Source organism: Gambusia affinis, linkage group LG19 (assembly GCF_019740435.1).
Source record: "Gambusia affinis linkage group LG19, SWU_Gaff_1.0, whole genome shotgun sequence".
Lineage (NCBI taxonomy): Eukaryota > Metazoa > Chordata > Actinopteri > Cyprinodontiformes > Poeciliidae > Gambusia > Gambusia affinis.
Genome location: NC_057886.1, coordinates 8202118 through 8229950, shown reverse-complemented (window position 1 = coordinate 8229950; position 27833 = coordinate 8202118). Strand labels below are relative to the sequence as shown.

The following is a 27833-nucleotide window of genomic DNA, read 5'->3' as shown; positions in this document are numbered from 1 at the left end:
TCATGAAATCCTGGTGTTCTTTGATGAATAATATCAAAAGTCCTGTAGAGGGATAGCGAGGATGAGAGTACTTCTTACACAACATTTATTTGTGTACAACACATTGCCTTTTCATGAAAAATTGACTTCTTTTTTTTTCTAAGGTGAATAGAGATGAGCACTGTACATAAAGGGAAGATAATATAATGTGTCGATGCCCTACAAGTCTGATAACTTGGTTAGATACCTGAGTAACTGTACCGACGGGGTGGAGCACAGTGAAGTATTAACTAGCCGTGGTTGTAGCTACATAACACAAAATTACTGTACAGTAGTATTGTTTTTGCACAATGAAAAGATCAGTGACCAGTGGTTATTTCTATAGTATACAAGTGCAATGACAATGTGTGTGAAAGGATAGTCTGAATCACCATTTAGTGACTCACTAAATGGTGATTGTCTGAACACTTTTTATTGTTTTGTTGTGTTCAGAGACGTGCAGAAACTGACTTAAAAAAATTAGCATTTATGGAGTAATGGATGCACACACAGCTTTTATCATAGTATTGAATTAAAAATAACATTAACAAACTAACCTCACTCCAACCCTGCTTCTATGTGCTGAGACCTATTGATTACACGTGTAAAATAAAAAGAAAATTTATATACTTGTGTACCCGTGGAAACCAATGGTACAGACAACCAACGTAATTTTCCTTCCGTTATTGAAGCTTACCCACTCTCACCAGAAGATGGCAGTATAGTCCGTCTCTCACACATGCCAGAAATGATGGCCAACCAGAACAAAATCAGAGGGGTGTTTCTCAAAGCTGGGATAGCAGTTTGAGCTGGGATTTTCCACATATCCTGACTTAATTAAGCCTCGATTCATGCGATCAGATTCACAATTAAAGCCCCAAAATTCATTGTAAATATGTGGCAAGACTTGAAAATGAATGTCCACAAAATCTCTGTCTTTGCCAATTTATACAAAAATTGGCAAAGGTTTTAGTCTCTGCATGATGTGAAGAGGTACCCCCAAAATAACTAAGCTGTCCTATAAAGTCAGATATGACTAGGAATGTAGTCATTCCTACTCATCCGATTCTACTCTTTTAGTTACCTTAAGGAAGTTAGAGGATTGACACAATTCTTTAAATGTCAGAATCAAAAGCAACCATATTTTGGGCTACATCATTTATTGAAATGAACCACCAGACAAGAACGCCATCAAGTTTAGACCAATGGTAATTACAGTATGAAGTCAGAGATGTAAACAGGCTCAAAATATAAAAATAAAACAATCATATTTTGTCACATAGAAGATTTTACATAAAATGAATTATGAAGAAAAATTCTAAGTATCAATGGCTACAGAGATGATTGAACAAAGTCACAGGAAAGCTTTAAGTTTACGCAGGAGATTTTTTGAACTCAGTATGTAACAAATGTTCTTTTTTATTTTTGCTCTCATTGGGCTATCTACCATAATTACAAAAATACATTTAAACAAAGTGTTGTTGTTGTTGTTGTTGTTGATTTTTGTTTTGTTTTTTTATAATACAAAACACTTTTTTTTTTTAGGCAAATGATGTAGACACAAAGTTTGTTCCTCATAGAGGTTTTAATGTGGATTATGTTATGTATTCTAATCTCATCAATTTTGTCAAACAGTTATTTGCTTTTATTTACAGAATAGTAAATAATTTGCTTTTATTCACAGAATAGAACCTACCACCTCTGCTCTGGATCAGCACCAACATTTACTTTGCTGGTAAAACAGTGACAACTTACACACTTGTCTCATACAACACGCATTAGATTAGATTAGTTTAGGGCAGCCATTGGTAAAAATAGTTAACTTGAATAAAAGGTACATTTTGGGAAACTGACAAAGGAAGTTTATTAATCCTGCCATAACTTTAGTTGTCAGAAACAGAAACTGTGACACTGTCACTATTAGGCGAGGTCAAAGTTTGATGGTCCACAGTTTTCTGATGATAACAATAGTAATTTCCCTCATGATTATTATTGGCTTCAAGAAATCTGAAAGTGGAGGAGTTGGTACTTGATTGTTGGGTCTTAGTGAATGATCCAGTTGTCTTCTGCAGGGTGAATGATCCGCCTAGATATTGAGTCGAGACAGAACAAGTGATGGCAATGAGGTCACCAAAGGTAACGATGCCTGCAGGGTCCATGGTGATGCTTGGTTTAGGAGGAATCTCTAAAAACATAATGAGAATGTTATTTATTACAAAGTTTTGCAATTAATTAATTAATTTGAATTAATTAGGAAAACATTACCAGTCAGATTCAGATGGACAAAATCACTAAAGACGGAGCTAGAAGCTCCTCTTTGAACTTGACAATGATATGATCCCTCATCTGCCAAGTTAATGTTATGAATATGTAAAACAGCCTGGTTACTGCCTGAGGTCACAAACCCATTATGAGGACCGGGAGTCTTGGTGAAGATCATTGACTCTCCTCCCTCTCCTCCAGTGATCGAACAATAAATGTGGACAACCTGACCACTTGTAACCACACCAGTGGGTTCAATGGTGATGCTGGGCTTTGGAAATATTACTGGGCAAGGACTCAAAGGTTATTTCCTTTCTATATATAAACAATCTAAAAACTTAAAGGGAAGGCTCATTGATAAATAACACAATGTCAAATTAGAAAGATGGAAAAGAGGAACAAAGGGCAGACTGGAGACTGTTGTGAAAACATATCTTGTCTACAACCCTTTCCAGGTGACCCCAATAATCCTGCAGGTGGTGTCAATCAGGAACATGCAGGAAAATGTGGTGGTATTTCAAAATCATTTCAAAGCGCAAGAAACAACACATGACATACTTTTCAGGCGTTCATGTCTGAGAATTAAAAAACATTTGCCATTTTCCTTTCACTTCACAATTATGTTTTATTCAAGTTTCTGTTTGCAATGCGCCAAAATTGTCATGATTTGGGTGGTGAGGCAGAGGCAGCAGACCCAGGTATAGATAAATAAGATGGTTTAATGAAAATCAAAATCCAAAAGACCAGGCAACACAAAGGAGCACATGGCAAATGCTCACACTGGTGACAACACGCAGACAAGACATACATGACGAGAAACCCAGAACACGGGTGGGGTTAAACAGAGGGTAATCAAGGAGACAAGAAACTCCTGGGAACAATCAAGGGAAGACGGGACAACACAGAGCCACAGAAACTCAAAATAAACACAGAAAGGGAACAGAATCTGACAAAAATGTAAAATAAAAAATATGGTAAGTACGGATGTTTTTGTCGTATTTATAAGCAGGCTGGAGCTTAAAACATTTTTATCCACAAATTCTATCAGTAGAAGCAGAGTAGTGATTCTGGTGGATTAATTTTACAGTAATATATGCAATCTTACGTGAACAGATGACACCAGCATCTTTGTAGTGTCCACAATTGTGAGTCCCAAATCCACTGTGCCCACACACAGCAAGAGAAGTTTCACTTCCAGAGCAGACCAGATCATCAAGCCAGATTGGTCCAGTTCCTTGCCCAAACTGGGCTGATATTGGAGCGCTCAGAGCAGGACCACAGCCTAGCTGTCTGCAGGCCACCGCAGCATCATTTAGGTCCCAAAGATCATCACAGACTGTTCCCCAGACACCATTGTAGTAGATTTCAACTCGTCCAGAACATGATTCGTTTGATCCAGATAATCTGATTGAATGATCTGCAAATTTTTGCAACATGGAAAAACAAAAGTATTCAACAAAGACAATATGGAAATGTCTGCTGTGTGTGTACTTCAGACACTCATTGACAAAAGTTTGCTTCTTTTTTTTTTCTTTTTTAAACCTAACTCTGTGAATATGTTTGAAGTCACACAGGTTTTATTCCTAATCAAATTTAAATCTGTCCAAAGTTGTTGCTCTTTTTTTTTATTATAAACTTTGTTGATAATGGAAACAATTAAATAAATTTTTTTTTAAAATCTACGAATGTAAAGAATATAATCTTACTTGAACAGATGACACCAGCATCTTCTCCGTGTCCACAATTGTGGGTCCCAAATCCATTGTGCCCACACAAGGCAAGAGAAGTTTCATTTCCAGAGCAGACCAGATCATCAAGCCAGATTTCTCCAGTTCCTTGCCCAAACTGGGCTGAATATGGAGCACCCAGAGCAGGACCACAGCCTAGCTGTCTGCAGGCCACCGCAGCATCATTTAGGTCCCAAAGATCATCACAGACTGTTCCCCAGACACCACTGTAGTAGATTTCAACTCGTCCAGAACATGGCTCGTTTGATCCAGATAATCTGATTGAAGGATCTGCAAATTTTTGCAACATGGAAAAACAAAAGTATTCAACAAAGACAATATGGAAATGTCTGCTGTGAGTGTACTTCAAACACTCATTGACAAAAGTTTGCTTCTTTTTTTTTTTCTTTTTTAAACCTAACAGTATGGATCTGTTTGAAGCCACACAGGTTTTATTCCTAATCAAATTTAAATCTGTCCAAAGTAGTTACTCTTTTTTTTATTATAAACTTTGTTGATAATGGAAACAATTAAATAAATTAAATAAAAAAATCTATGAATGTAAAGAATATAATCTTACTTGAACAGATGACACCAGCATCTTCTACGTGTCCACAATTGTGAATCCCAAATCCTCTGTGCCCACACACGGCTAGAGAAGTTTCACTTCCAGAGCAGACCAGATCATCAAGCCAGATTGGTCCAGTTCCTTGCCCAAACTGGGCTGTTTGTAGAGCATACAGAGCAGGACCACAGCCTAGCTGTCTGCAGGCCACCGCAGCATCATTTAGGTCCCAAAGATCATCACAGACTGTTCCCCAGACACCATTGTAGTAGATTTCAACTCGTCCAGAACATGGCTCGTTTGATCCAGATAATCTGATCAGATTATCTAAAAAGAAAGAACTCAAAGCTTGATTTAATATGAACCACCACAGAAATTGTACAATTTGTGACAAGTGAACCAACCTGATGCAGAATATGAAGACAGGAAACAAGAGACTGTAGTAGAAGAAATAAGCAAAAATGATCCATTCAGTGTGGTTAATTTCATACTTGATAAATAAATCATCAGAGGACAAAATTTGATGAGGGATGGAAGTTTGGAAATTCTGCTCAAAATAATTTGTTACCATTTCTAATTTACTTCAACCTAATTTAATATTATGAACAATTATATTGTCATTTTCATAACCTTATTTTTTTCCAACTTCTGTGTTAAACCACATCTGCATGAATAACCAATAATGTTTGGAGGATCGCTGTAGAAATTTTAAACATGAATCATAAACAAATCATCTATTTTTCTCACCTAAAAGCAGCAGATTGTTCACCATCCTGTTGACTGAGCATATGAACAGAAGATTAACTTGAGGCACAGCGAAGAAGAGTCCGTGCTGAAACTGGTTTCATCTGAGCTTGTTGTCAGGTATCCTGTACCAACCTCTAGGGCTCTTCGGCATATTATAATTAGATCTACAAAGAGCATAATTCATGGAAGTAAGATGTAATAAGGTGTGTTGGAATTTTTTCTGTGTGTTTTCAATGGGTTTTCTAGCCTACAAATTTGCCTATAAACAAAACATTAGTGAAGGATTACCGGTAGATGAAGCTGCCTTTGGATGAATAGGTGTATTCATTTAGAGTACTTTCCATACTCTAACTGTTATGTTATATTATGGATGTGAGATTTTACTAAATGTAAACAAAATATTTCTCTGTCTTCAGTTTGAAAACGTTTTTACTAAGACTACTCATATAAGTATATTTTTAATTTAAATCAATTATTTGCATAGCGATAGCATATTCAAAGTTGCAGTACATTACATTTTACCAAAATAAAAGATCTCCAAACAGAAGTGCTTGGAAGTGCCAAACACTCTTCTGTGAAAATAACTGGATTTTTGTGATGATAAATATCATCACAACAAACTACAACTTGAAAGCTATGTTGTCTTGCGATATGAATTCACACTAACTTTTCAATTCTGTCTAGAATGTAAAAAAAAAACAAAAAAACTTTCTTACAACAGCAGTTTTTATTTGGACAATACAAGATATTTGGTCTGATTCCTCACTGTCTTCTCAGAATAACAATAGTAATCTCCCTCATGCCTTTTACTGGCTTCAAGAAATCTGAATGTGGAGGAGTTGGTACTTGATGGGTAGATCATGTTGAATGAATCTGAAGTTTTCTGCAGAGTGAGTAACCCACCTAAAATTTGAGTTGAGTTGGATTAATGTGGGTGTTGTGTTGTAATAATGTAGAGCATCCAATAGCATTTTTTCTGTGTATTATTGTTGAACTCTATCAGAGCCTACTATACATATTTTTTGGTTATCTGTGAAGTCTTCTCAATAAATAAGATGTAGTTCAATCGATAATTTGTTTTGATTATTGGAAAAGCCAAACTCATATATTCATTACTCTGAGAGGGATATTTAAAGTGTAATGACAACTATTATTTACAGGTCATGAAAACCTAAAGTTCTGTTTCTCAGACAAACAGTATTACAAAGGAACAACAAAAAATGAACTTTAACACAGTAGTGCAATATAGTGATGATTTTGTGACCATCATAAGAATCGTAGGTAGAAACTGGGGGTGCCTTGACAGTTTACAAGAAGATCCTATCCACATGGAAGGTAAGCCATAAAATAATTGCAGAAGAATCTTGCTGTACAGTGTTTTGTATTAATTGAAAGCAGAATAGGGGGAAAGTGTGTCGCAATCTACCAGGAGATTTAGAGCATTTCATTGAGATCCTAAATTCAGCTTGTAGCAAAACTTACTGAAAGATTTCCAATCAAATAAATAACATTTATGAATAACATTGCATTCTACCTTGTTTTCCAAGTGTATCAGATGGATTTACATATGTGTAATGGATCTTTTTCCAACATACATATTTTGGTTCTGAAGACATTTTCTACTTTTACACTGCAAATAAAGTAATGAGCAGTGTTCCTGTTTTAAACCTGCCTTCCCATAAGCCTAGTGTACTGCTTCATTAATAATCTTCCAACTGGAAAAAATGTTAGAACTCAATAAACATTCACTTGATCAACTTACAATAGACTCTATCCTTTAAAATATTTTATTTCCTTTTGTTCCCATTTAGGAACTAATTCATGCATTTCTATAACAGTGAAAAACTAGTTTAAAGCTGTTGTCAGTCAGCTTGGTCAGTTTTGATTTACGGGTTAAAATGTTGATATCTCAATATAAGTAAACTGTATTAACTCTGCATATAATAATCAACGTCAAGTTTCACTGACTTGAAACCAGTTTAAGTAGTAAACATCTTTGTTACTGTGGCAATTCTGTTGACAAACCGAAGATTTTAAACACACACGACAAGGCAATTTGAAGTTTTAGGGAGCAGCAGGAATATAAATAGATGTAGGAAAAGTATAAACACCACTGGTGTGTTCAAGACTCAATGTTCTGCCATTCCTTTAGAGAAATTTTACTTCCTAACATGATGCATTATATTGCAAGTTGTTGATGCTGGACCATGTCCCAATAATCTTCAGGTCATCATCACTGGTCTCCAGAGCTAGACCCATGTGGCAGGAATTCAGTATATTCAGTTTATCAAAACTTGATTGAAACATTGTTTATAACTCAGTTATAACTTAGACAAACTGTAGTCTATAGCTAAGTGATTTTAAGAGCATTACACATGCAGCACTTGAGTTTTGTTCTGGCCACAACTGTGAGTGTTTGTTTGGTGAGTTTCTGTGTATAATCACCATTTGAAACAAAAGATTCTTTTCATGTTTCAAAAGCTGCATATGAGTGGGGAAAACCAGGAACAACATAGCATTTAGCAAGAAAACAAAACAAGAGTATCACATGAACATCTAATCATGTAAATTTGTCCTGGGCTGTGAATGAATGAGTGTTTGTAAAGGAATAATCCAATAATAATTTCACAGCCATCCACCAGGACCAGCTGTTGGTTTACTGCAATTCATGAAGTCAGATATAACTTACATAAGCAACATAAAAATAATACACAGTTAATCTAAATTAACTGCATAAATCCCAATTCTGTGCAATGAGAGGAAGGAAAATGTAGAGGTACTATTGGGATAACAATTGGTGGGTTTTCCATGGTTACTATATTTTCAATATTTTATTGTTTTTATAAATATTTTAATTTTAGAGTTTGGCCAAGAACATCAAAAGGCAGATACTTATAAGTTTAAGCATTCAGAAAAGCTTTAATAAAGAAGCACAGATAATTCATCTTAATCACTACCAAATAACAGGACATTTCATGGAAAAGGTTCATAAATACCAGTATGTATAAACACATAAAGGTTGACATGCTTCTAATGTAGGCAGCCCCCTGCATGAGATGCATACCAAGCATACACCCACTGTGTGTGGCAATCAATAAAAACAACTCATTCTGTTGTTTTGGCCAATTTAAACAATTAAGTCATGTCCCCTCTTTGCAGCTGCTGTTAAGAGTTTCTTGAGTCAATCTGACCCATCAAAAGCGTCACAATTTGGTTTGCAACTGCCTTGCTTTCTTTGGTCCAATACTGATACCAGCACAATATTCACAAGTGAATTTTACATGCACTGAACACGACGTTGTTCACCTTTTTCACTGGAACAGGGGTTAGTGGTTATTTTGGTATCGGGGTTAGAGCTGCTGCTCATCTGTTAAGTGTGAAGAGGTACAGGGGCAGTGGCGCAAAAGGTAGCTATGCAGCGTATGCAGCTGCACTAGAGGGGCGCAAAAAACGATGAGGGAGATTTTTTTTCTAGTCAGCAATTTATGTACTTAACAGCTGTGTGTGCATGAAATGATCAATAACAGAGGAACAGCACTGATAAGGCGCTCTCCCTCCTGCCAGCTGCTCTCCCCTCCCATACAAATAGCTTGGGCTGCGTCCCTACGAGAACGCGCTGAGGCGCGTTTTTTTTTTTTTCTTTTAAATTTGTTGTAATGCAAAAGGGAGCTAAATATTGGGCGCAGAAAAAACTCCGGGGCACAAAACAGAAAACGGAAGAGGGGGAAGGATAAAGATGTTGGAGAGACGAAGAAAAGCTTTTCAAAGTGGTTGAAAGACAATAGGTAAGTAATGTCAGTGTATCAACAAGAATGTTGTAAATATTCAGGTTAGCTTAAGCTAGCCTAAAATGACAGCTGGTTGTTGTTGTCCAATACCTGACGCGATTTATTCCGTATTGCTATAAATGTCTGATTGACATACCTATCACACACCTATCAACAATAAGTGTAATTAAAGCTGCAAGCAGCCTCATGCGGCCCTCGCAGCAAGCGCTGCTCCGGCTCACTGGCCACCGCGGAGTTCCAGCCGCCGCGGAAGCCCTCGCACCGTTTCCAGAGCCGGCGCCCGCTCGCCGCAGCGGGAGCTGTCGCGAACCTTCCCCGCCCGATCGCCCGCCAGACGACACACATGAATGCGTTCGGCAGCGCTCCCCGACGACTCACAAAAAAATCTGGCGCAGATCAGTCCATTTACGGCGGAGATATAGCGGATGGATTAACCTAGGGGGCGCAGTGGAGTCAAATTACATTTCAAAACATTTGAGCTCTTGAAAGGTTACCACAGGTCTTACATTTCAAGTTTGGTGCCAATCGGATCATCCATGTGTGATTTAAAGACAATCGTATGAATATGGCGAGGGTCTGACATTTGCCATCTGGCCACGCCAACACTGTTCAGCCAGCATTGACAGATGTCATCACCTTATCATTTTAAGTGGGTTTGCACTGGATTAAATCCATATAAAAAACAGAAAAGTAAGACATACAGCAGGAAAAAAAGGTGACTTCCTGTCGGAAGTGGGTGGGGCTAATGACCTAATCATTCTATCCAGGTGGTGCAGCAGCGGCACATCTAAAAGTTGCAGGACAGCGGCCCTTGAGGACTGGAGTTTGACACCCCTCGTGTAAGAAAATGGTTGGATAAATAATTTTAATATTAAATAATATAATGTCTTCAATAGCTTCCAAATCGTGTGCCCCATTAACTCAAAATCAGTGTGAAATTGTTCTACTAGAGAGTATAGATGAAGCACATTCATCTTTATTACATTTATTACAGCTGATACAGAATGCTGCTGCTCGCATTCTCACTAAAACCAGGAAGATAGCGCACATAACACCAGTTTTAAAGTCCCTCCACTGGCTCCCTGTAGCTCAAAGAATGGACTTTAAAATACTGTTGTTAGTTTATAAATCACTGAATGGTTTATCACCACAATACATTAAAGATCTGCTGCTGTTGTATCAACCTTCCAGACCTCTCAGTTCTTCTGGTTCTGCTCTGCTGTGCTTCCCCAGAACCAAACAAGGAGAAGCGGCATTCAGCATCTATGCACCAAAAATCTTGAACAAACTTCCTGAAAACTGTAAAACAGCTGAAACACTCACTTTCTTTAAATCTCAACTAAAAACCCACTTGTTTAGAGTTGTATTTGAAACGTAATCAATTGCAAATTTATTGACGGAACCTGACTTGATGTTGTGTTTTGATTGTTGATTCTATGTTGCAAAGACTCATAGTGCATTCTTTCTATGTAAACACAACTCCATTAGTGCATCATTTCTACCGGATTTTCACAATATATCAGCTACTAGAATGGACAGAGGAACAAAAAAGTTCATGTCATCATCTGGGAGGAGGTTACTGGTTTCTCAGTCACAAGGTGGTTGCAAACCTGAGGCCAGCAGGTGTCAGTCAGTTATGGAAGATCTGAAATTTGGTGACGTCAATATGAGAAGCTACAGACTGATAAGAGGAACCAAAGAGCTCTGTTAAGGTAAAGAAGCCATTTATTTGTTAAAATCTTATTAAATATATTTGTTGTATTTGATGTTTGTTGTAAATGACGTATAGCCTACTCATAAACGAACGAGGTAATTAGTCCAACGTTTAGAAACTACAGCAGCTGTAATGCGCCACAGCAAAGCTAAATAAAGGTAAAATAACCACTGAACTGAAAACCACTCATACCTTTTTACTGTCTCTCTTTGTAGTTTAAGCACACCTGTTACTGTGGTAACCGCCTGCGTCCCGCAAGACGAGCAAAGATTATGTTAAAAACATAACATTCATTCCGTTACTATATCAAGTTTCCAGGCTTGATATTTATTTCTAGATTATTAATCAGTGCTTCCCTGAACACAGCGATGGTTGATTGACTAGCTGTACTTGGTGCTAGAGAGGCTAACATGAGTAACAGTTTAGTCCAAAGCCTTTTCTGCTAAAATAAAATTTTTAGTGTATGTCAGATACAATACACATTGCATATTGATCTGTTTAGCTAACGTAAGACTGTGCAGCAGACAAACTTCAAGGTGTATAAATTGTATCAGTACTGCTATTATGCTGTACTTAGCATATATATCAGCCAATGAAAAGCTGCCCCTCTGGTAAGGTCCATTAATAAAGGAAATCTTGTTGTCCATCACAAATTTTTGTCCAGTTAAATTTGGGAAGAAGGGCCGGTCTTTCTCTTAGTACCGCCTACTTTAGCTTTGGTCTTATATATTCTCAGATTCGCGGACATTTTCTTTTCTTCTGCGGTCACTGACAGAGATATAGGTATTTTATGGTATTATTTGAATAATAAGCTAATGTTTTTATTGTGTTTCCTTTTTATAGTTGTTATTATCTATATATTTTGTGTTTTCTAGAAAATGGCAAACTTTTCACCATTGAAGTTACCGAAATTGAGCGACGCGGACCTTAAGGGCCTCCAGGACGCAGCTCAGCTGGCCTGTGTAAGTGTATTAGTTGGTAACTAATTTTAAAAAGTATTGTGTTTAGAAATTTGTGTATGAGGTTCTGTAGTTTTAAGTAGTTCGACTTGCAGTAATACTTTTTGGATATAAAAACATACCTGTGAAGTTTTAGGTTAGTAACTTTCGCCTGGACTGGGGACATGTGGAGAGGTAGGGGGGCCGCCATTAGACTAAGCAACAGACGAACGTAAGTTCACGGAGTGGGATAAATGTAAGACGGGGGGACAGAATAATGAAAATACGCAATGTGGGAGGGAGACATAAGCAAGACCAGGGACGAATATGAAGGGGGGAAATACGGAGATCTTACAGGTAAATATTAAAAAGCTATAAATCATGGAGGTTTCCAGTAGGGCGGTGTGGATTCATGTGGGTAATATAAATGTTGCGTTTTAGTTGTCAGGCACATGTGTTTCATGTTGAAAGTCTATGTGAATTGCATCTAGGATTGTTGTGGTGCATTACGTTTGTAGTTGCGCGATTCGAACTGTATGGAGTGTTCAATGCTTCGAGCGCGTTCGACACTGCATACTTTAATATAAACCTGACGACCAAAGCGTGTTTTGTGTGCATATGTTTCGAACTTTAAGCATCACATGCGTTTGATATCAAGGCAGCTTTAACTGTGTTTTATGTAAGACTTATTTCATTTGAAGCGAAGTACTTAAATTCTTTATTGATATTGCATAAAAATATAATTACAATATTTTTGTTGACGTACAACATACTTTATATTATTAAAGACCAGCAGACAATTGCTGGTCTGCTATTACCTTCCTAAACATCACCAACATGATAAATGTAATCAAAATATTGATATGTAATAAATTATTTCAGTTTTGGTAGAAGTGTTATAAAAAGTTCAGCAAAGGAGAAGACCTATCAACTACAGAAGCAATATTAAAATGATTAAATTGTTGTAGATTACTAAATAATATTTCTAAACAATTTGTATTGTTTTAACTTTCTAATTTTAGAATTTTATTTAATATTTTGCTCATGTTCAAGTTGCATAGGTTGTTTTGGTGAAGAATTCTTATTAATGGAATTTTTTTGAGTGATGCAAGTCGAAACATTTTTTTAGTACTGAATTTTTATTTTGCATTTTATTTAGGGTAGCTCTTCAAGTAATACGCATTTCTTTCCTGGTGGGATTCATAGAATACATATTTGTTCACCACATTGTGGTATCTTCGTTTTTATGTTGTTTAATTTAAATGTATTACAATGTTGCTTGACAGCACATTATGAATGTATTACCTTGATTTGGATTTCTGTGGTATAATTTCAGCTGGTTAAAATTTTGTAGATTTTAAGGCAATATATTATAATTGCAGTCTACTTATGGTTTTAGTGGCAATGGATGAAGTGTTTTCAAGCTTAAATTACTGTTCATTATTCAAAAATTATGTTAATTCTGAATTTTTAATTAAGGAAGAAAAATAAATTATCTTTCAATATCTTATGAAATGCAGTTTATTGATTTTTAAAAAATTATTGTAGATGATATTTGTACGAAAGTTTTTCTCAATCACTTGTACGTTTCACATGATGAAAATATTGTTAGATGTAATTCTGATTCTTGTGATGTTTCCGTTTATCTCTTTTGTTTTGGTCACATGCAAGATGAGTATTTTGTTTTTTTCCATATCATTCAACAAAGCGATTTTCTCGCTGCTTTGAGTAAACTTATTTTCCTTTTCTTAAACACGTCACAACTGCAGAGTCAGTTGTGACATGTTTCATATGTTACTCTCTTCTTTAAAGATTTATTTATTTTCTGTGTCAAGTTTTAAGTTATCTTTAGATGTTTTATCTGTTTTAAAGTTTTTTTCCCAAACTAAGAATTTTTCACATGAAGTATTTAGTGATGGAATTGTCTCCATATTATTTTTTTAATATGATTTATTATTTATGTTGTTCAGTAAAGTATTAGTGTTCATTGTAAAATATGTAACTTTTTTTTTCTTATAGTACCACATCTCCGACCCTGCCGCTTCACGGGAGGAAATTTTGAAAAGTTCTAATGAGGCGTTCCGCCTGAGCCTCCTGACGGTGGAGCGAAAGGGGAGGCAGGTGAAGGCCTCAGAGAAAAAAGTTGCCTTTCTTCAAGAACAGCTGGAAGAGGAGAGGAGGAAACACATGGAGGCTGTCATGAAAATTGAGACACTTCAAAATGTCGCAGCCTTCTGTGCTGATGGTAGGTAAATGTATAGTATATCATGTTGCTTATAAGTTTTATTTCTGTCTTATTGTAAAATTCATTAACGTGGTATAATGGTATATCATGACGTATCTGTAATGTTTGCAGAAAGTATTTTTGGTTCTTGGATGGTTTAGTATTTTTGTTGTTTTTACAAATGTATTGTGAATAAAAGGAAAGAGATTCACTTTATATTTAAAAAAATCTCTAAAACTGTAATATATATCAAAATGAAGATTGAGCTGTACAAAATAATGACATTCATTCACTCATTTAGAGGTGAAATAATTATTGTATAAATATTCACCGTCATCTAGTGAGCACCTATTAGCTATCTGTTCATATTCAACGTATCAGTATTTCTTATTCTTTTTATTGTTCAAGGTGTGGTTTATCCTGAGAATTTATTTATTTTACTATATTCAGTTGGAATTGCTATATGTGTTCTGATATAGGTTTTTTTATGCTAAAATCTTTCAGAAAAAGCAGATGCAGTCACTCAGACTGAGGAGCACGAGGAGGAGGAACAAGAGAAAGAAGAAGATATGAGCTGGATGGATGAGAGTTAATTTTTTTTCTTTAATTACAGTTTTTTTCACATTTGTAAAATTTTCGTTTCTTGCAAGTTCTTACTTTTTCTTCACATTTGTTACATTTTTATTTCATCCATTTTTTAAAGTTGTTTTATTAAAGAAAAGTTTTCTATATTTGCGAATGGATTCATTTTACATTTTTGTAACATGATAAAACAAGATTACCCATCTAGGGTAAAAGGTAGTTTAATGTGAAGTTTAGCTAAAGTTTGAGTGAAGGACCAAGTGGGATATTTACAGACTAAAGTAAGTTTGGTATGAATGTTGATGTCACAAAACACTTTTGTGGTTTTGACAGAGCTTAGTTGGAAGGGAAGATTTTATTTATTTTGTTGGTTTCTATATTTACTGTTGAACAACATGGATGGTGGACAACCCAAAGAACTAACACCAGAACGGGTTGTTGTAAGAAGCTGGAAGAGAGAAAGGGACCAACAACATCCGCAACAGGTGGGATAGTGAGAAGCAGTGGCGGAGCCAGAGGGATGCCAGGCAGCCCTTGCAACCCCTACTGCCACCCCACTGGAAATGGTAATTTTAAAATATAATACTTATGAGATCGGCAAAGATTTGCCAGGAAATCTGTAATTTCCGACTGTCCCTGAAGGCAGCCCTATGCAGTAGCCGCTGTTCATTTGTTAAGCTGACATGTGGTTCCTGCTTGATCCAAAACACACCCGCTGCTTTAGAGTACACCGTTGAGGAGTGTTACCTACGCTGTGTTACCTTCCTAATGAGACGCGGCACTTGTCATACATTTCTAAAAAGGAAAAAAAAATGGTTGTACACCGCTCCATAGTGCCTCGTTTATTATATTAGCCATGCTAGTGCTGAAAGATCGTGTTTTAGACAGATTCTTTTAACATGTTTTAGTGCACATGCTGCCCTGTAATGTTTTATTCATTTGGCCAGGATATATCTCCCAGCTCTTGCTTGAAATGTGTGTGGTGAGAATATGTGAAAAACCATTGTTAAGTTTTAGAATGACTGAAATGTAAGTAGGCTATGTCATATGAAAGCTTTGAATTATAACCTAACTAGTTATATTAATTAATTTAATTAATCTATTTTTAATTTAGCATTATTTTAGCTAGCTACAGAAATCACAACCCCCCTCGCCGCCCGCTTCAAGGTGTCCTGGTTTTCCCAAATGAAAATATGTTCACCCTATATATGGACCCCTCTGATAAAGCCTTGCTCACCCTTTAATCTGATTGGTTGATTGACCTCTTGAACGTTCTGTGCACTGAGATTTGAATTAGTCTTTCACAGACCCCCTTGAAGTGAATATCTCTTGCGAGTTTTCATTCAATCTGAAGTTTCAACCAGGAGTTTCACCGGATTGCTGAGAAGTTTTTTCCGTCGAGGTAAGTTCTTGCATATGTTTGATAAAGAACATGTACGTGTAGGTGTTTTGTTAAAATACAACGCTGAATTACGGCCATAACCGCGGTGAAATCATGTAGGTTCAGGCTAGGTATTCTAATATCTGCTACTGATATGAATAAATATAAGGCCTGGAAGAGTTGCTAAACTTCTGCTACGTTACAACCAGTTGTATAGTGCAGTGTTTCCCAACCCTGGTCCTCAAGGCACACTGTCCTACATGTTTTAGAGGTTTCCCTGCTTTAATGTGCCTGATTCAACTGATTGCAGTTCAACAAACGCCTGTTAATCAGTCATCAATTGAAATCAGCTGCACTGAAGCAAGGAAATACCTAAAACATGCAGGGCAGTGTGCCTTGAGGACCAGGGTTGGGAAACACTGGTATAGTGAAGCTGACACCCCACCCACGTCAAAAAAATCAGCAAATAGTCTGAATGGTTAGTGCTCCGTTTGTGCAGGTTTGTGCCGTTAAAATTTTCGTTTGTGCAGTTTTGGATTCTGAGATATTAAAAATTATTTTTTAGGTCATCTAGAGTTCACCATCCCCCCATATCGCTCCAAAACAAACCAAAGTGGGCTAGTTCGTTAGTGCTCCGTTTGTGCAGGTTTGTGCCGTTGAAATTTTCATTTGTGCAGCTTTCGTTTTCGAGATATTAAAAGTTATAATTTTGGCCAATGACGTCACCATCCCCCCATATCGCTCCAAAACAAACCAAAGTGGGCTAGTTCGTTAGTGCTCCGTTTGTGCAGGTTTGTGCTGTTGAAATTTTCGTTTGTGCAGCTTTCGTCTTTGAGATATTAAAAATTATTTTTTAGGTCATCTAGAGTTCACCATCCCCCCATATCGCTCCAAAACAAACCAAAATGGGCTAGTTCGTTAGTGCTCCGTTTGTGCAGGTTTGTGCCGTTGAAATTTTCATTTGTGCAGCTTTCGTTTTCGAGATATTAAAAGTTATAATTTTGGCCGATGACGTCACCATCCCCCCATATCGCTCCAAAACAAACCAAAGTGGGCTAGTTCGTTAGTGCTCCGTTTGTGCCGTTGAAATTTTCGTTTGTGTAGCTTTCGTCTTTGAGATATTAAAAGTTATAATTTTGGACGATGACGTCACCATCCCCCCATATCGCTCCAAAACAAACCAAAGTGGGCTAGTTCGTTAGTGCTCCGTTTGTGCAGGTTTGTGCCATTGAAATTTTGATTTGTGCAGCTTTCGTTTTCGAGATATTAAAAGTTATAATTTTGGCCGATGACGTCACCATCCCCCCATGTCGCTCCAAAACAAACCAAAGTGGGCTAGTTCGTTAGTGCTCCGTTTGTGCCGTTGAAATTTTCGTTTGTGTAGCTTTCGTCTTTGAGATATTAAAAGTTATAATTTTGGCCGATGACGTCACCATCCCCCCATATCGCTCCAAAACAAACCAAAGTGGGCTAGTTCGTTAGTGCTCCGTTTGTGCCGTTGAAATTTTCGTTTGTGCAGCTTTCGTCTTTAAGATATTAAAAGTTATAATTTTGGCCGATGACGTCACCATCCCCCCATATCGCTCCAAAACAAACCAAAGTGGGCTAGTTCGTTAGTGCTCCGTTTGTGCATGTTTGTGCCGTTGAAATTTTGATTTGTGCAGCTTTCGTTTTCGAGATATTAAAAGTTATAATTTTGGCCGATGACGTCACCATCCCCCCATATCACTCCAAAACAAACCAAAGTGGGCTAGTTCGTTAGTGCTCCGTTTGTGCAGGTTTGTGCCGTTGAAATTTTCCTTTGTGCAGCTTTCGTCTTTTAGATATTAAAAGTTATAATTTTGGCCGATGACGTCACCATCCCCCCATATCGCTCCAAAACAAACCAAAGTGGGCTAGTTCGTTAGTGCTCCGTTTGTGCAGGTTTGTGCCGTTGAAATTTTCGTTTGTGTAGCTTTCGTCTTTGAGATATTAAAAATTATTTTTTAGGTCATCTAGAGTTCACCATCCCCCCATATCGCTCCAAAACAAACCAAAGTGGGCTAGTTCGTTAGTGCTCCGTTTGTGCCGTTGAAATTTTCGTTTGTGTAGCTTTCGTCTTTGAGATATTAAAAGTTATAATTTTGGCCGATGACGTCACCATCCCCCCATATCGCTCCAAAACAAACCAAAGTGGGCTAGTTCGTTAGTGCTCCGTTTGTGCCGTTGAAATTTTCGTTTGTGCAGCTTTCGTCTTTAAGATATTAAAAGTTATAATTTTGGCCGATGACGTCACCATCCCCCCATATCGCTCCAAAACAAACCAAAGTGGGCTAGTTCGTTAGTGCTCCGTTTGTGCATGTTTGTGCCGTTGAAATTTTGATTTGTGCAGCTTTCGAGATATTAAAAGTTATAATTTTGGCCGATGACGTCACCATCCCCCCATATCACTCCAAAACAAACCAAAGTGGGCTAGTTCGTTAGTGCTCCGTTTGTGCAGGTTTGTGCCGTTGAAATTTTCCTTTGTGCAGCTTTCGTCTTTTAGATATTAAAAGTTATAATTTTGGCCGATGTCGTCACCATCCCCCCATATCGCTCCAAAACAAACCAAAGAGTTCGTTAGTGCTTAGTTTGTGCCGTTGAAATTTTCGTTTGTGTAGCTTTCGTCTTTGAGATATTAAAAGTTATAATTTTGGCCGATGACGCCACCATCCCCCATATCGCTCCAAAACAAACCAAAGTGGGCTAGTTCGTTAGTGCTCCGTTTGTGCAGGTTTGTGCCGTTGAAATTTTGATTTGTGCAGCTTTCGTTTTTGAGATATTAAAAGTTATAATTTTGGCCGATGACGTCACCATCCCCCCATATCGCTCCAAAACAAACCAAAGTGGGCTAGTTCGTTATTGCTCCCTTTGTGCCGTTGAAATTTTCGTTTGTGCAGCTTTCGTCTTTGAGATATTAAAAGTTATAATTTTGGCCGATGACGTCACCATCCCCCCATATCGCTCCAAAACAAACCAAAGTGGGCTAGTTCGTTAGTGCTCCGTTTGTGCAGGTTTGTGCCGTTGAAATTTTGATTTGTGCAGCTTTCGTTTTCGAGATATTAAAAGTTATAATTTTGGCCGATGACGTCACCATCCCCCCAAATCACTCCAAAACAAACCAAAGTGGGCTAGTTCGTTAGTGCTCCGTTTGTGCAGGTTTGTGCCGTTGAAATTTTCCTTTGTGCAGCTTTCGTCTTTGAGATATTAAAAGTTATAATTTTGGCCGATGACGTCACCATCCCCCCATATCGCTCCAAAACAAACCAAAGTGGGCTAGTTCGTTAGTGCTCCGTTTGTGCAGGTTTGTGCCGTTGAAATTTTGATTTGTGCAGCTTTCGTTTTCGAGATATTAAAAGTTATAATTTTGGCCGATGACGTCACCATCCCCCCATATCGCTCCAAAACAAACCAAAGTGGGCTAGTTCGTTAGTGCTCCGTTTGTGCCGTTGAAATTTTCGTTTGTGTAGCTTTCGTCTTTGAGATATTAAAAGTTATAATTTTGGCCGATGACGTCACCATCCCCCCATATCGCTCCAAAACAAACCAAAGTGGGCTAGTTCGTTAGTGCTCCGTTTGTGCAGGTTTGTGCCGTTGAAATTTTGATTTGTGCAGCTTTCGTTTTCAAGATATTAAAAGTTATAATTTTGGCCGATGACGTCACCATCCCCCCATATCGCTCCAAAACAAACCAAAGTGGGCCAGTTCGTTAGTGCTCCGTTTGTGCAGGTTTGTGCAGTTGAAATTTTCGTTTGTGCAACTTTAGTTTTCGAGATATTAAAAGTTATAATTTTGGCCGATGACGTCACCGTCACCCCATCTTGCGCCAAAACAAACCAAAGTGGGCTACTTCTTTTAATTCTTCAGATTTTCAGCTGTTGTACAATGTGTACCTTTTGTTTTGAACTTCAATAAAGACTTAGAACAAGAAAAAATATGTCTCATTTCAAGTAATGTTTCAAGATAGCAATGTTTTCTCACGAACGTAGCGTTCTCTCCACAATAATTGAATCCTGCTAATAAAGGGCATGCAGCCCTGACCCTAACATAATGTGTATAACCTGTTCAACTGTGCTTTGATTTTGGAGGTGGTTTGAACAATTATATCAGCGACTGTCAAATAAAGTCACCGAGCGGCTGAATAGGGGAATCTTTGTTGACGCGCCAGCTGATCAAAACGCAAATCCTGGATGCGGTTTAAAATGGTTTTATTGTATCGACATCCAAGACAGAAAGGTGTCCAAAAGGCATAAAAAACCGGATCCGACATTTTAACAGTGATCAAGGACAAACATACGACGTTACAGCGGCGGCTGCGGTCAGCAAAAAGAAAAACCTCCCCCATCACCCACTCACTCAAGTCACCAGGTGCACAACAGGTGATCTATAATCTCTAATAACCCCACGTGATCCCGCACTCCGCCTGTCCACAACAAATTATATTCACATTGTTGACGTACTGTCTGCTGATTATGCAGCAAACTTGTGACGAAAACGAAAACTGCACAAATGAAAATTTCAACGGCACAAACCTGCACAAACGAAGCACTAACGAACTAGCCCACTTTGGTTTGTTTTGGAGCGATATGGGGGGATGGTGAACTCTAGATGACCTAAAAAATAATTTTTAATATCTCAGAAACCAAAACTGCACAAACGAAAATTTTAACGGCACAAACCTGCACAAACGGAGCACTAACCATTCAGACTATTTGCTGAATTTTTTGACGTGGGTGGGGTGTCAGCTTCACACAGCTGTATAAGCTAGCGCCTTCAGCAAAATATAGTTCACCTGTGAAGATCTGTGTCGGACTCGGGAGCGCGCCACTGCAGTGGTTCCGTTAAAATTTGTAGTTGCTAATTTTAATCAGGAGGTAATTTTTTTTTAAATATATATATATAGCTTTATTTCTCATTCTGAATAATCTCTGTACTGTCTGTTTTCTCTGTGGGGCCTGTCCTTACGGATCCTTATCTGTCCGTGCTCGAGTTCGTGCTCTGAGCTAGCAGCTAACCTGCACTTCAAAGTTGTAGTTGCTCATTTTAATCAGTTGGTTTTTTTTTTGGTTTTTTTAATAGCTTTATTTCTCATTTTTCACAGTCAATCTGCACACAAACAGATGAGAAAGGACAATTATTTACTCTGCACATCAAAGTTAAAGTGACCTTTTACATTGGTGAAGAGATCCTAGATCAGATCTACAGCCAGCCGCAGATTGGTGCAAGTCATGCATTTTCCTTTTAAATATTGCATATATAAACGTTGATGTCACTTTATACCATAGTTTCTGTCCTCCACTGAACTAAAAGTTACACAATTTAACACAGCAGACATCTTATTTAGAAGGTGGCTGACATTCAGCTGACCTTAGTTTCATTGTAAAACATTCAAACAGAACAATAAAATAAAATAAACGCACCAAACATTTACTGGACAATTCCAGCAATCAACAGCTGTTACATCCTTTGTTCATCTGTGTGATTTAACTTTGTAAATCAGTTTATTCCTATAACCACGTAAGCTAACAAACATGCTAACAACTAGCCATAACCGTTCGGCTTTAGACACCAAACTATCTCATTTGATTTACTCACCTTTTGTTCTTCCATTAGTGCAATAGAAGCTTCGGGGACTCCTCTGGCACGTAAAAAGTCACTTAAATCAGACATTTTCTCCAGAACGTTAGCTGTCCGCCACAACTCACGTCCGTGGTTCTGAAGCTGGTTGCTTGCTGACGCCCATCAGTCAGAATTCTGTTTTCAGAGATTTTTTTTTGCTGGGCCACGCAATTTTTTTTTTTTTTTTTTTCGGCCACGGAAATTTTTTTTTTCTCGAGGTCACTGATTTTTTTTTTTTTTTTTTTTTTTTTTTTTTTACATAAAAATTCTGTGATTTTTTTTTTTTTTCTGGGCCATATTTTTTTTTTCAGTGGCCCTAATCCTCTTCCGTAGTTTTGCGGTCAATATTATTTCACCATTTTATTAATGTGGGTTGCCAGTTTGGATAAGGCTTGCTATAAAGCTGTAAGAATGATAGAAAACATGCTAACAAAAAGCCTCAGACCTGCAGCCCACAGGCAGTTGTACAAGTTTATGTCTAGGGGGGGCGCCGGTGAGATGTTCGCATCCACCTCATAAATATGTAGTTGCACCCCTTTACAGGGGCAAGTTAAATATATGAAAATGTTAAATTCTTCCCTTCATTCATTAAATGCTAGTGAAATGGAGGCAAACTGTAGTCTCTAGCTCAGCTGACTATGCTAACTGGTTAATAATCTCACAGTCTACCCACCTCTCTTGGAGAAAAACTGGGCTATAAATTGACACTCTTGTCGTTTCTCTCTCTTTCTCTCTCCGAAAATGCAGAATGCGTTTATATTCAGACCTTTGTAGTCAATGCTGTTTTTGTATGGAGGTCAAAACTGAATTTTTTGACCTCCAGTATGCACTTCCATCAGTGCATACTCCCGGTTCTGTCATTCACAGTCTGAATGACAGAACCGGGAGGGTTTGTGAATGTAAATGATCCATTCAATCCATCCATAACGTTGCAAACAATGCTGACACTCTGACCCCAGGAAACCAGACCGGCAGGCTGCAAGGTGATGTTGGGTTTTGCAATTTCACCTGAAAAGTGGTGCAAAGATTAGTCTCTTGTTATAATCCTTTCAACCCTATAGTAAACTCAGTTAATATGCAATTTAAAAATAAAAACATACCTTTTATATAGAGTGGGACATTGCTGCTGAAGCTTGTGCTGAAGTCTTCATTAGAAATCCTCACTTTAAACTGACACTGGTAGTCTCCCTCATCTGTAAAGGTAACTTTAGGAATATACAGAGTAGCCGAGTTGCTGCTTGAGTTCACAGTCTGGGTGAAACTTCCTGAAGATAAATGATCCTCCTCCTTGCTCATTAGTGACTAAACAAACCATTCTCACATCCTGATTGAAAGTAATCACTCCAGAGGGTTCAATACTGATCCTGGGTGTTGGAAAGATCACTAAGGATATGACACAGTTGTTATTAACTTGACACATTTATTTAGGGTTTTAAGAGTAAATGAATGCAAAAAAGTAATACCTCTTAGTTGGACTGTGTCACTAAAGAGAGTGGTGAAGTTTTCATTGGGAAGTATGATTTGGAGCTGACACTTGTACAATCCCTGATCATTGAATGTGGCCTGAAGGATATTGAAAGTAGCAGAGCTGCTGCTTGAGTTCACGGCCCGGCTGAATGAGCCTGTGGTCTTCGTCAAGACAAATATCCCTCTTACTTGTGCATCAGTGATTGAACAACTGATGCTGACATTATGACCCAAGGTGATGTCACCTTGAGGAGTAAGTCCAATAGTGGGCCTTATAGGGCCTGTCAAAAAACATAGTATATAGTGTTAGAGTCACATAGTGTCACCATAACATCGTAAATACATTTCATAAAGGACTGCCAAGCTTCAATTCTATTTTCTTGTATTTATTTCAGCACTTTTATACAGTTTTTTGTCAACAAAAGGCCTGGGATTGACTTATTACACCAGTGGTTCCCAAAGATTTTCTGGGGCCCCCTATGGATTACAATAAAATCCACTCCAAGAAAGAAAAAAAAAATCCTGTGGGCAGACACACCGTTCATTTTGTCATACTTCCGGTTGCCACCTGAAGTGTGATAACCCTAAACTACAAACCATCTTTACAGTGAAACACTTTTGTGTAACTGTATTTTTCTTTTTTCATTCATCGAAACCGCTTCCCATGTCCCCACCCCCTCCCTGCAATGGCACTGCGCCCCCCCTAGGGTGCACGCCCCACACTTTGGGAACCACTGTATTACACAATGGATGCACAAACTGCACTGTTTCTGGACATAATATACACAATATTACATTAAATTTTCCCTTTAAAGTTACTTCAAGTGCTTTATTTTTTTCCTAAAATACTGCATATATCTCTTTAAATCATTCCCAGAATTATGGAGACATACAGTCAATGTGTAATTTATTGTCACTTACAGTGGATTTTTTGGAGGATTGCATAACAACATTTGAATTAATAAAATAATGACTACAGTAGAACTTTTTTCCAATTCTCCCAATGAGGATTTAAATTAAATTAAACTACTCTAAGTTTTTACCAATACGCTTAGTAGAAAACCTTCATTACCTGAACAGATGACACCAGCATCCTGACTGTGATTACAGTTCTGAGCTCCAACGCTACTGTACGAACACTCAGGCAGATATCTTTCGCTCCCTGTGCAAGTCACTTCAGTAATTTCTCCTATTCCCTCTCCAAAGTGAAGGACACTCAGAGATGTGCCACATCCCAGCTGTCTGCAAATCACTCGAGCTTCGTTTATGTCCCAGCTGTTATTGCAGACGGTTCCCCAGGATCCATTGTTGAAGATTTCAACTCTTCCAGAGCATCTACTTGGCCCGATTAACCTGCTCAGGCCCGCTATGAAAGCATGAGGCACAATTAATAAGCAAATGCTGAATGGGGAAAACAGGACGTAATAAAACATATACAAGCAATTTGACTGATTTGTTTGTTTAATAGCATTGTTCTGAAATTTGTCTAAAAAGTAGAGCTTTACCAAAATGAAGCAAATGAACACATTTTAGGGAAATTCTACAATAAAGGGGCTCAAAATGACTGAAGAGTAATCAAAAGTTGCTTAAACTGAATATTAGTTTAATAAATATGCTCCCTAATCAAAACAAATAGCAAAATTTTGCTGGTCACAGTAAAACATCTGAACAGGAAGCTGGCCTCTGTGCTTGTGGAAAACCGGTGCATCCCCAGATATTTGCATATTTTTAACATTCATCCCACATGCTATTTAAAATAGGGACAAAGAGAGTTTGTGAAAGACAAATATTTGGTAAAATCTACAGATGAGCAGTTTAAAAGATGGTCACTGGTTTACAAAACAAATATGTATGAGAGTACACAATGCTAACACATAATACTTAAAGATGAGCCTTTCTCTTCAAGAAGCTTGTATTAGAAAGACTAGCCAGAGAACAAAACTGTTCTACCAGAATTCATGTTTACATGTTGGTTTTGAACTAAAACTAGATTTAGAGAGCAGTGATGAACATCTTCTCACCTGAACAGATCACACCAGCATCCTGATTATGAGTGCAGTTTTGTACCCAGAATCCTCTGTGTGAGCACCGAGTCAGATGTAATTCATTCCCTGTACAGGCCACATCGTCAAGCAGCGTTTTATCTGATCCTTTTCCAAAGTACGCCGAGTGAGGAGCAGCCATGGCTACGCCACAGTTCAACTGACTGCAGACCACCTGAGCATCGTTCAAGTCCCAGCCGTCATCACACACTGTTTGCCAGCCGTTATAGTAGATTTCAACTCGTCCAGCGCACCGAGACGGCCCCGTTAGACGGACTGGATAATCTGTCAAGTGCATAAGATGAGGGGCAAAGTGTGAAAAGGAACCAAGAGTGAGCAAAAAGGGATTGGTCTCAAAGTCAGATTGTAACTTTGAATCATTATGTATACAATATACATATATTCCTTAGAACAAACAAAAGATGTACAGGTGAAACCAGATGTTTGCAGTGTATAAAATGACTGTGAGTAAATGACAACAAAAATTTTCTTATTCAGTCTAGTTTAGATTAGTCAGTCTAGATTACCAAAATTATTTTCCTTTGTCTAAATACAAGAAAAATCTTACTTTATAAATTAATACAATTAAAGCAAGATGTTGCCTGTGTGGTTGGCACACTGCCTGGTGCCTCACTACAGTTCTTTTCTCAATTTACTGCCTGATTTCTTTGCCTCTGATTATGGCGATGAATTAAGCTCACAAAGGTGTGACATATAAATATAGGCTTTCCCAAATAGTTCACAGGTGCAACTGCAGTTAAGAAAGTAATAAGTAAATTCTCACTATAGTAGCATTCAGAACATAGAAGTAATTTTGTTAATCCTAATTGACCCGAAATAGGAAATGTTCAGTCTGAGTTCATGTCAGGCAGTCTGAAACAGGGTTGTGTATTTTATAAAGCAAATATAAATATGTGTATATAGACATATAATAAACATGAAGAAATGAATAATAAATTACGGAAAGTACAAAAAAAACTGAGCCATAGGCTACCTGAACAATAAATTTGAGTATACGAATAAGTTTGGTATGTCCCGGATTTACTGTGCTGACATTCTTCTAGAGAAAATTCACTCCCTGAACAGCTCAAATCAGGCAGCACGGCACTGTAGCTGTAGCTGTAGCTGTAGCTGTAGCTGTAGTATGGGCCCGATTCAGAGATCGATGTTGCTGGACCGCAGCCCATCTGTCTGCAGGCCACATTTGCAGCATTCATGTCAAAGCTGTTATAACCGAGTAGGTGCCATCCAACATCGTGGTACAAATGGACACTTCCACTGCATGATTGAAATGGTAAGATCTGTTGAGCTATGGGAAGATAAAACAGAAGTAAGCATATGCTGTTTTACTAACTTCACAGCAGCATAGATGGGTGTGGCTACAACAAGAAGCAGGAACAAGCCATATCTGTTTAAGGAAGACCCTTCTGAATAACTACGTCACTTTAACGAAAGAGAACTGTGAGTTGGCTACTATTCTCAAGCTAATCTCACATCCATCATTATCACAGGACTGATCTGACTTTATCAGGAATCCTGAGTGCTGCGTGTTACCTAAAACATTGTATTTCTATATACACTTACAGTAACACGTGACGCCTGCATCCTCCTGATGGTCACAGTTGTGGATTCCAAATCCTCTGTGGTTGCATTCAGAAGGAGAATTTTCCTTTCCTAAACAGTTAATATCATCCAGCCAGATTCTTCCTGTGCCTTCACCAAAGTAAGTGGCTGTATGAACAGTATATGATGGACCACAACCTAACTGTTTGCAGACTACATTAGCATCATTACTATCCCAGTAATCATCACAGACTGTTCCCCATTCTCCATCGTGGTAGATTTCAACTCTTCCAACGCAATATCCATCTGACCCCGAACCCACCAATCTGACAATGTTGCCTGAAACAAAATAAACAAGAAATAATTTTTTTTTTTTTTAAATAAGTATTATACAAACAATAATTACAAAAGTTGGAGATATGGACTGACTTGCAGCAGCTGAAGATAAGCACAGGAGAACAGAAACTGTAGTTGAGAGAGAGAGAGAAAAAAAAACACTTCATCATGTGAGAACAAAGTAATAAAACACCAGAAAAGCTTTGAAAACATAAAAAAAAAAAAAAACTATTTTTGACAAAGACTGATAAATTTAGAGCACATACTGGCCATGGTTTTGGTATATCTTTTCTGATAAGTTCTTCACATGTCAGCATCTTTCAAGATATAGAATAACTGCTCTTCAACATATTACCATAACAAAACCACAGTTCACAGCTACAGTGCCTTGCGAAAGTATTCGGCCCACTTGAACTTTTCAACCTTTTGCCGCTTTTCATTCTTCAGACATAAAGATCTAAACTTTTTATTATTTGTGAAGAATCAACGACAAGTGGGACACAGTCGTGAGGTGAAACGAAATTTACTCGACATTTTAAACTTTAACAAATAAAGAACTGCAAAGTGGGGCGTGTAATATTATCGCATTAATGCGTTAATACTTTGTGGCGTATTAACGCGTTAATACGCGTTAATACTTGCTGTGATTACAGCTGCTAGTCGCTTGGGGTATATCTCTATCAGTTTTGCACATCTCAAGCTCAGTGAGGTTGGATGGAGAAGGCTTGTGAACAGCAGTTTTCAGCTCTTTCCACAGATTCTCGATTGGATTCAGGTCTGGACTTTGACTTGGCCATTCTAACCCCCAGACACCTTTATTTGTGAACCATTCCATTGGAGAT

The 27833-nt window shown here is 37.8% G+C and overlaps 2 protein-coding genes across 2 annotated transcripts; both read right to left on the bottom strand.

Annotated features, from left to right (window-relative positions):
* Positions 1-1170: 1170 nt before the first annotated feature.
* On the bottom strand, positions 1171-21706 carry LOC122822291 (deleted in malignant brain tumors 1 protein-like). Its single transcript, XM_044100847.1, has 7 exons — positions 21560-21706; positions 5320-5483; positions 4977-5009; positions 4588-4899; positions 3987-4298; positions 3386-3697; positions 1171-2203 (listed from the first exon to the last, which is right to left on the bottom strand). Exons 2-7 carry the CDS (start codon positions 5342-5344, stop codon positions 1902-1904), a joined length of 1296 nt encoding a protein of 431 aa, XP_043956782.1. The 5' UTR covers positions 5345-5483; positions 21560-21706; the 3' UTR covers positions 1171-1901.
* A 328-nt stretch (positions 21707-22034) lies between these two features.
* Positions 22035-26110, bottom strand: LOC122822293 (deleted in malignant brain tumors 1 protein-like). The gene is made up of 6 exons (XM_044100850.1): positions 26087-26110; positions 25072-25377; positions 24123-24416; positions 23047-23331; positions 22684-22966; positions 22035-22591 (listed from the first exon to the last, which is right to left on the bottom strand). The coding sequence occupies exons 2-5, from the start codon at positions 25232-25234 to the stop codon at positions 22791-22793; spliced, it is 918 nt and encodes a 305-aa protein (XP_043956785.1). The 5' UTR covers positions 25235-25377; positions 26087-26110; the 3' UTR covers positions 22035-22591; positions 22684-22790.
* Positions 26111-27833: the final 1723 nt, after the last annotated feature.

Excerpts from the sequence above, each read along its gene's own strand:
- LOC122822291 (XM_044100847.1), bottom strand. The coding sequence starts at position 5,344 with ATGGTGAACAATCTGCTGCTTTTAG. Across the intron at positions 4,299-4,587 it reads TGCTGGTGTCATCTGTTCAA|ATCCTTCAATCAGATTATCT; the intron begins GTAAGATTATAT and ends AAAAATTTGCAG. Across the intron at positions 2,204-3,385 it reads TGCTGGTGTCATCTGTTCAC|AGATTCCTCCTAAACCAAGC; the intron begins GTAAGATTGCAT and ends TTATGTTTTTAG.
- LOC122822293 (XM_044100850.1), bottom strand. The coding sequence starts at position 25,234 with ATGGCTGCTCCTCACTCGGCGTACTTTGGAAAAGGATCAGATAAAACG. Across the intron at positions 24,417-25,071 it reads TGCTGGTGTGATCTGTTCAG|CGGGCCTGAGCAGGTTAATC; the intron begins GTGAGAAGATGT and ends ATGCTTTCATAG. Across the intron at positions 22,967-23,046 it reads TGACACAGTCCAACTAAGAG|TGATCTTTCCAACACCCAGG; the intron begins GTATTACTTTTT and ends TCATATCCTTAG.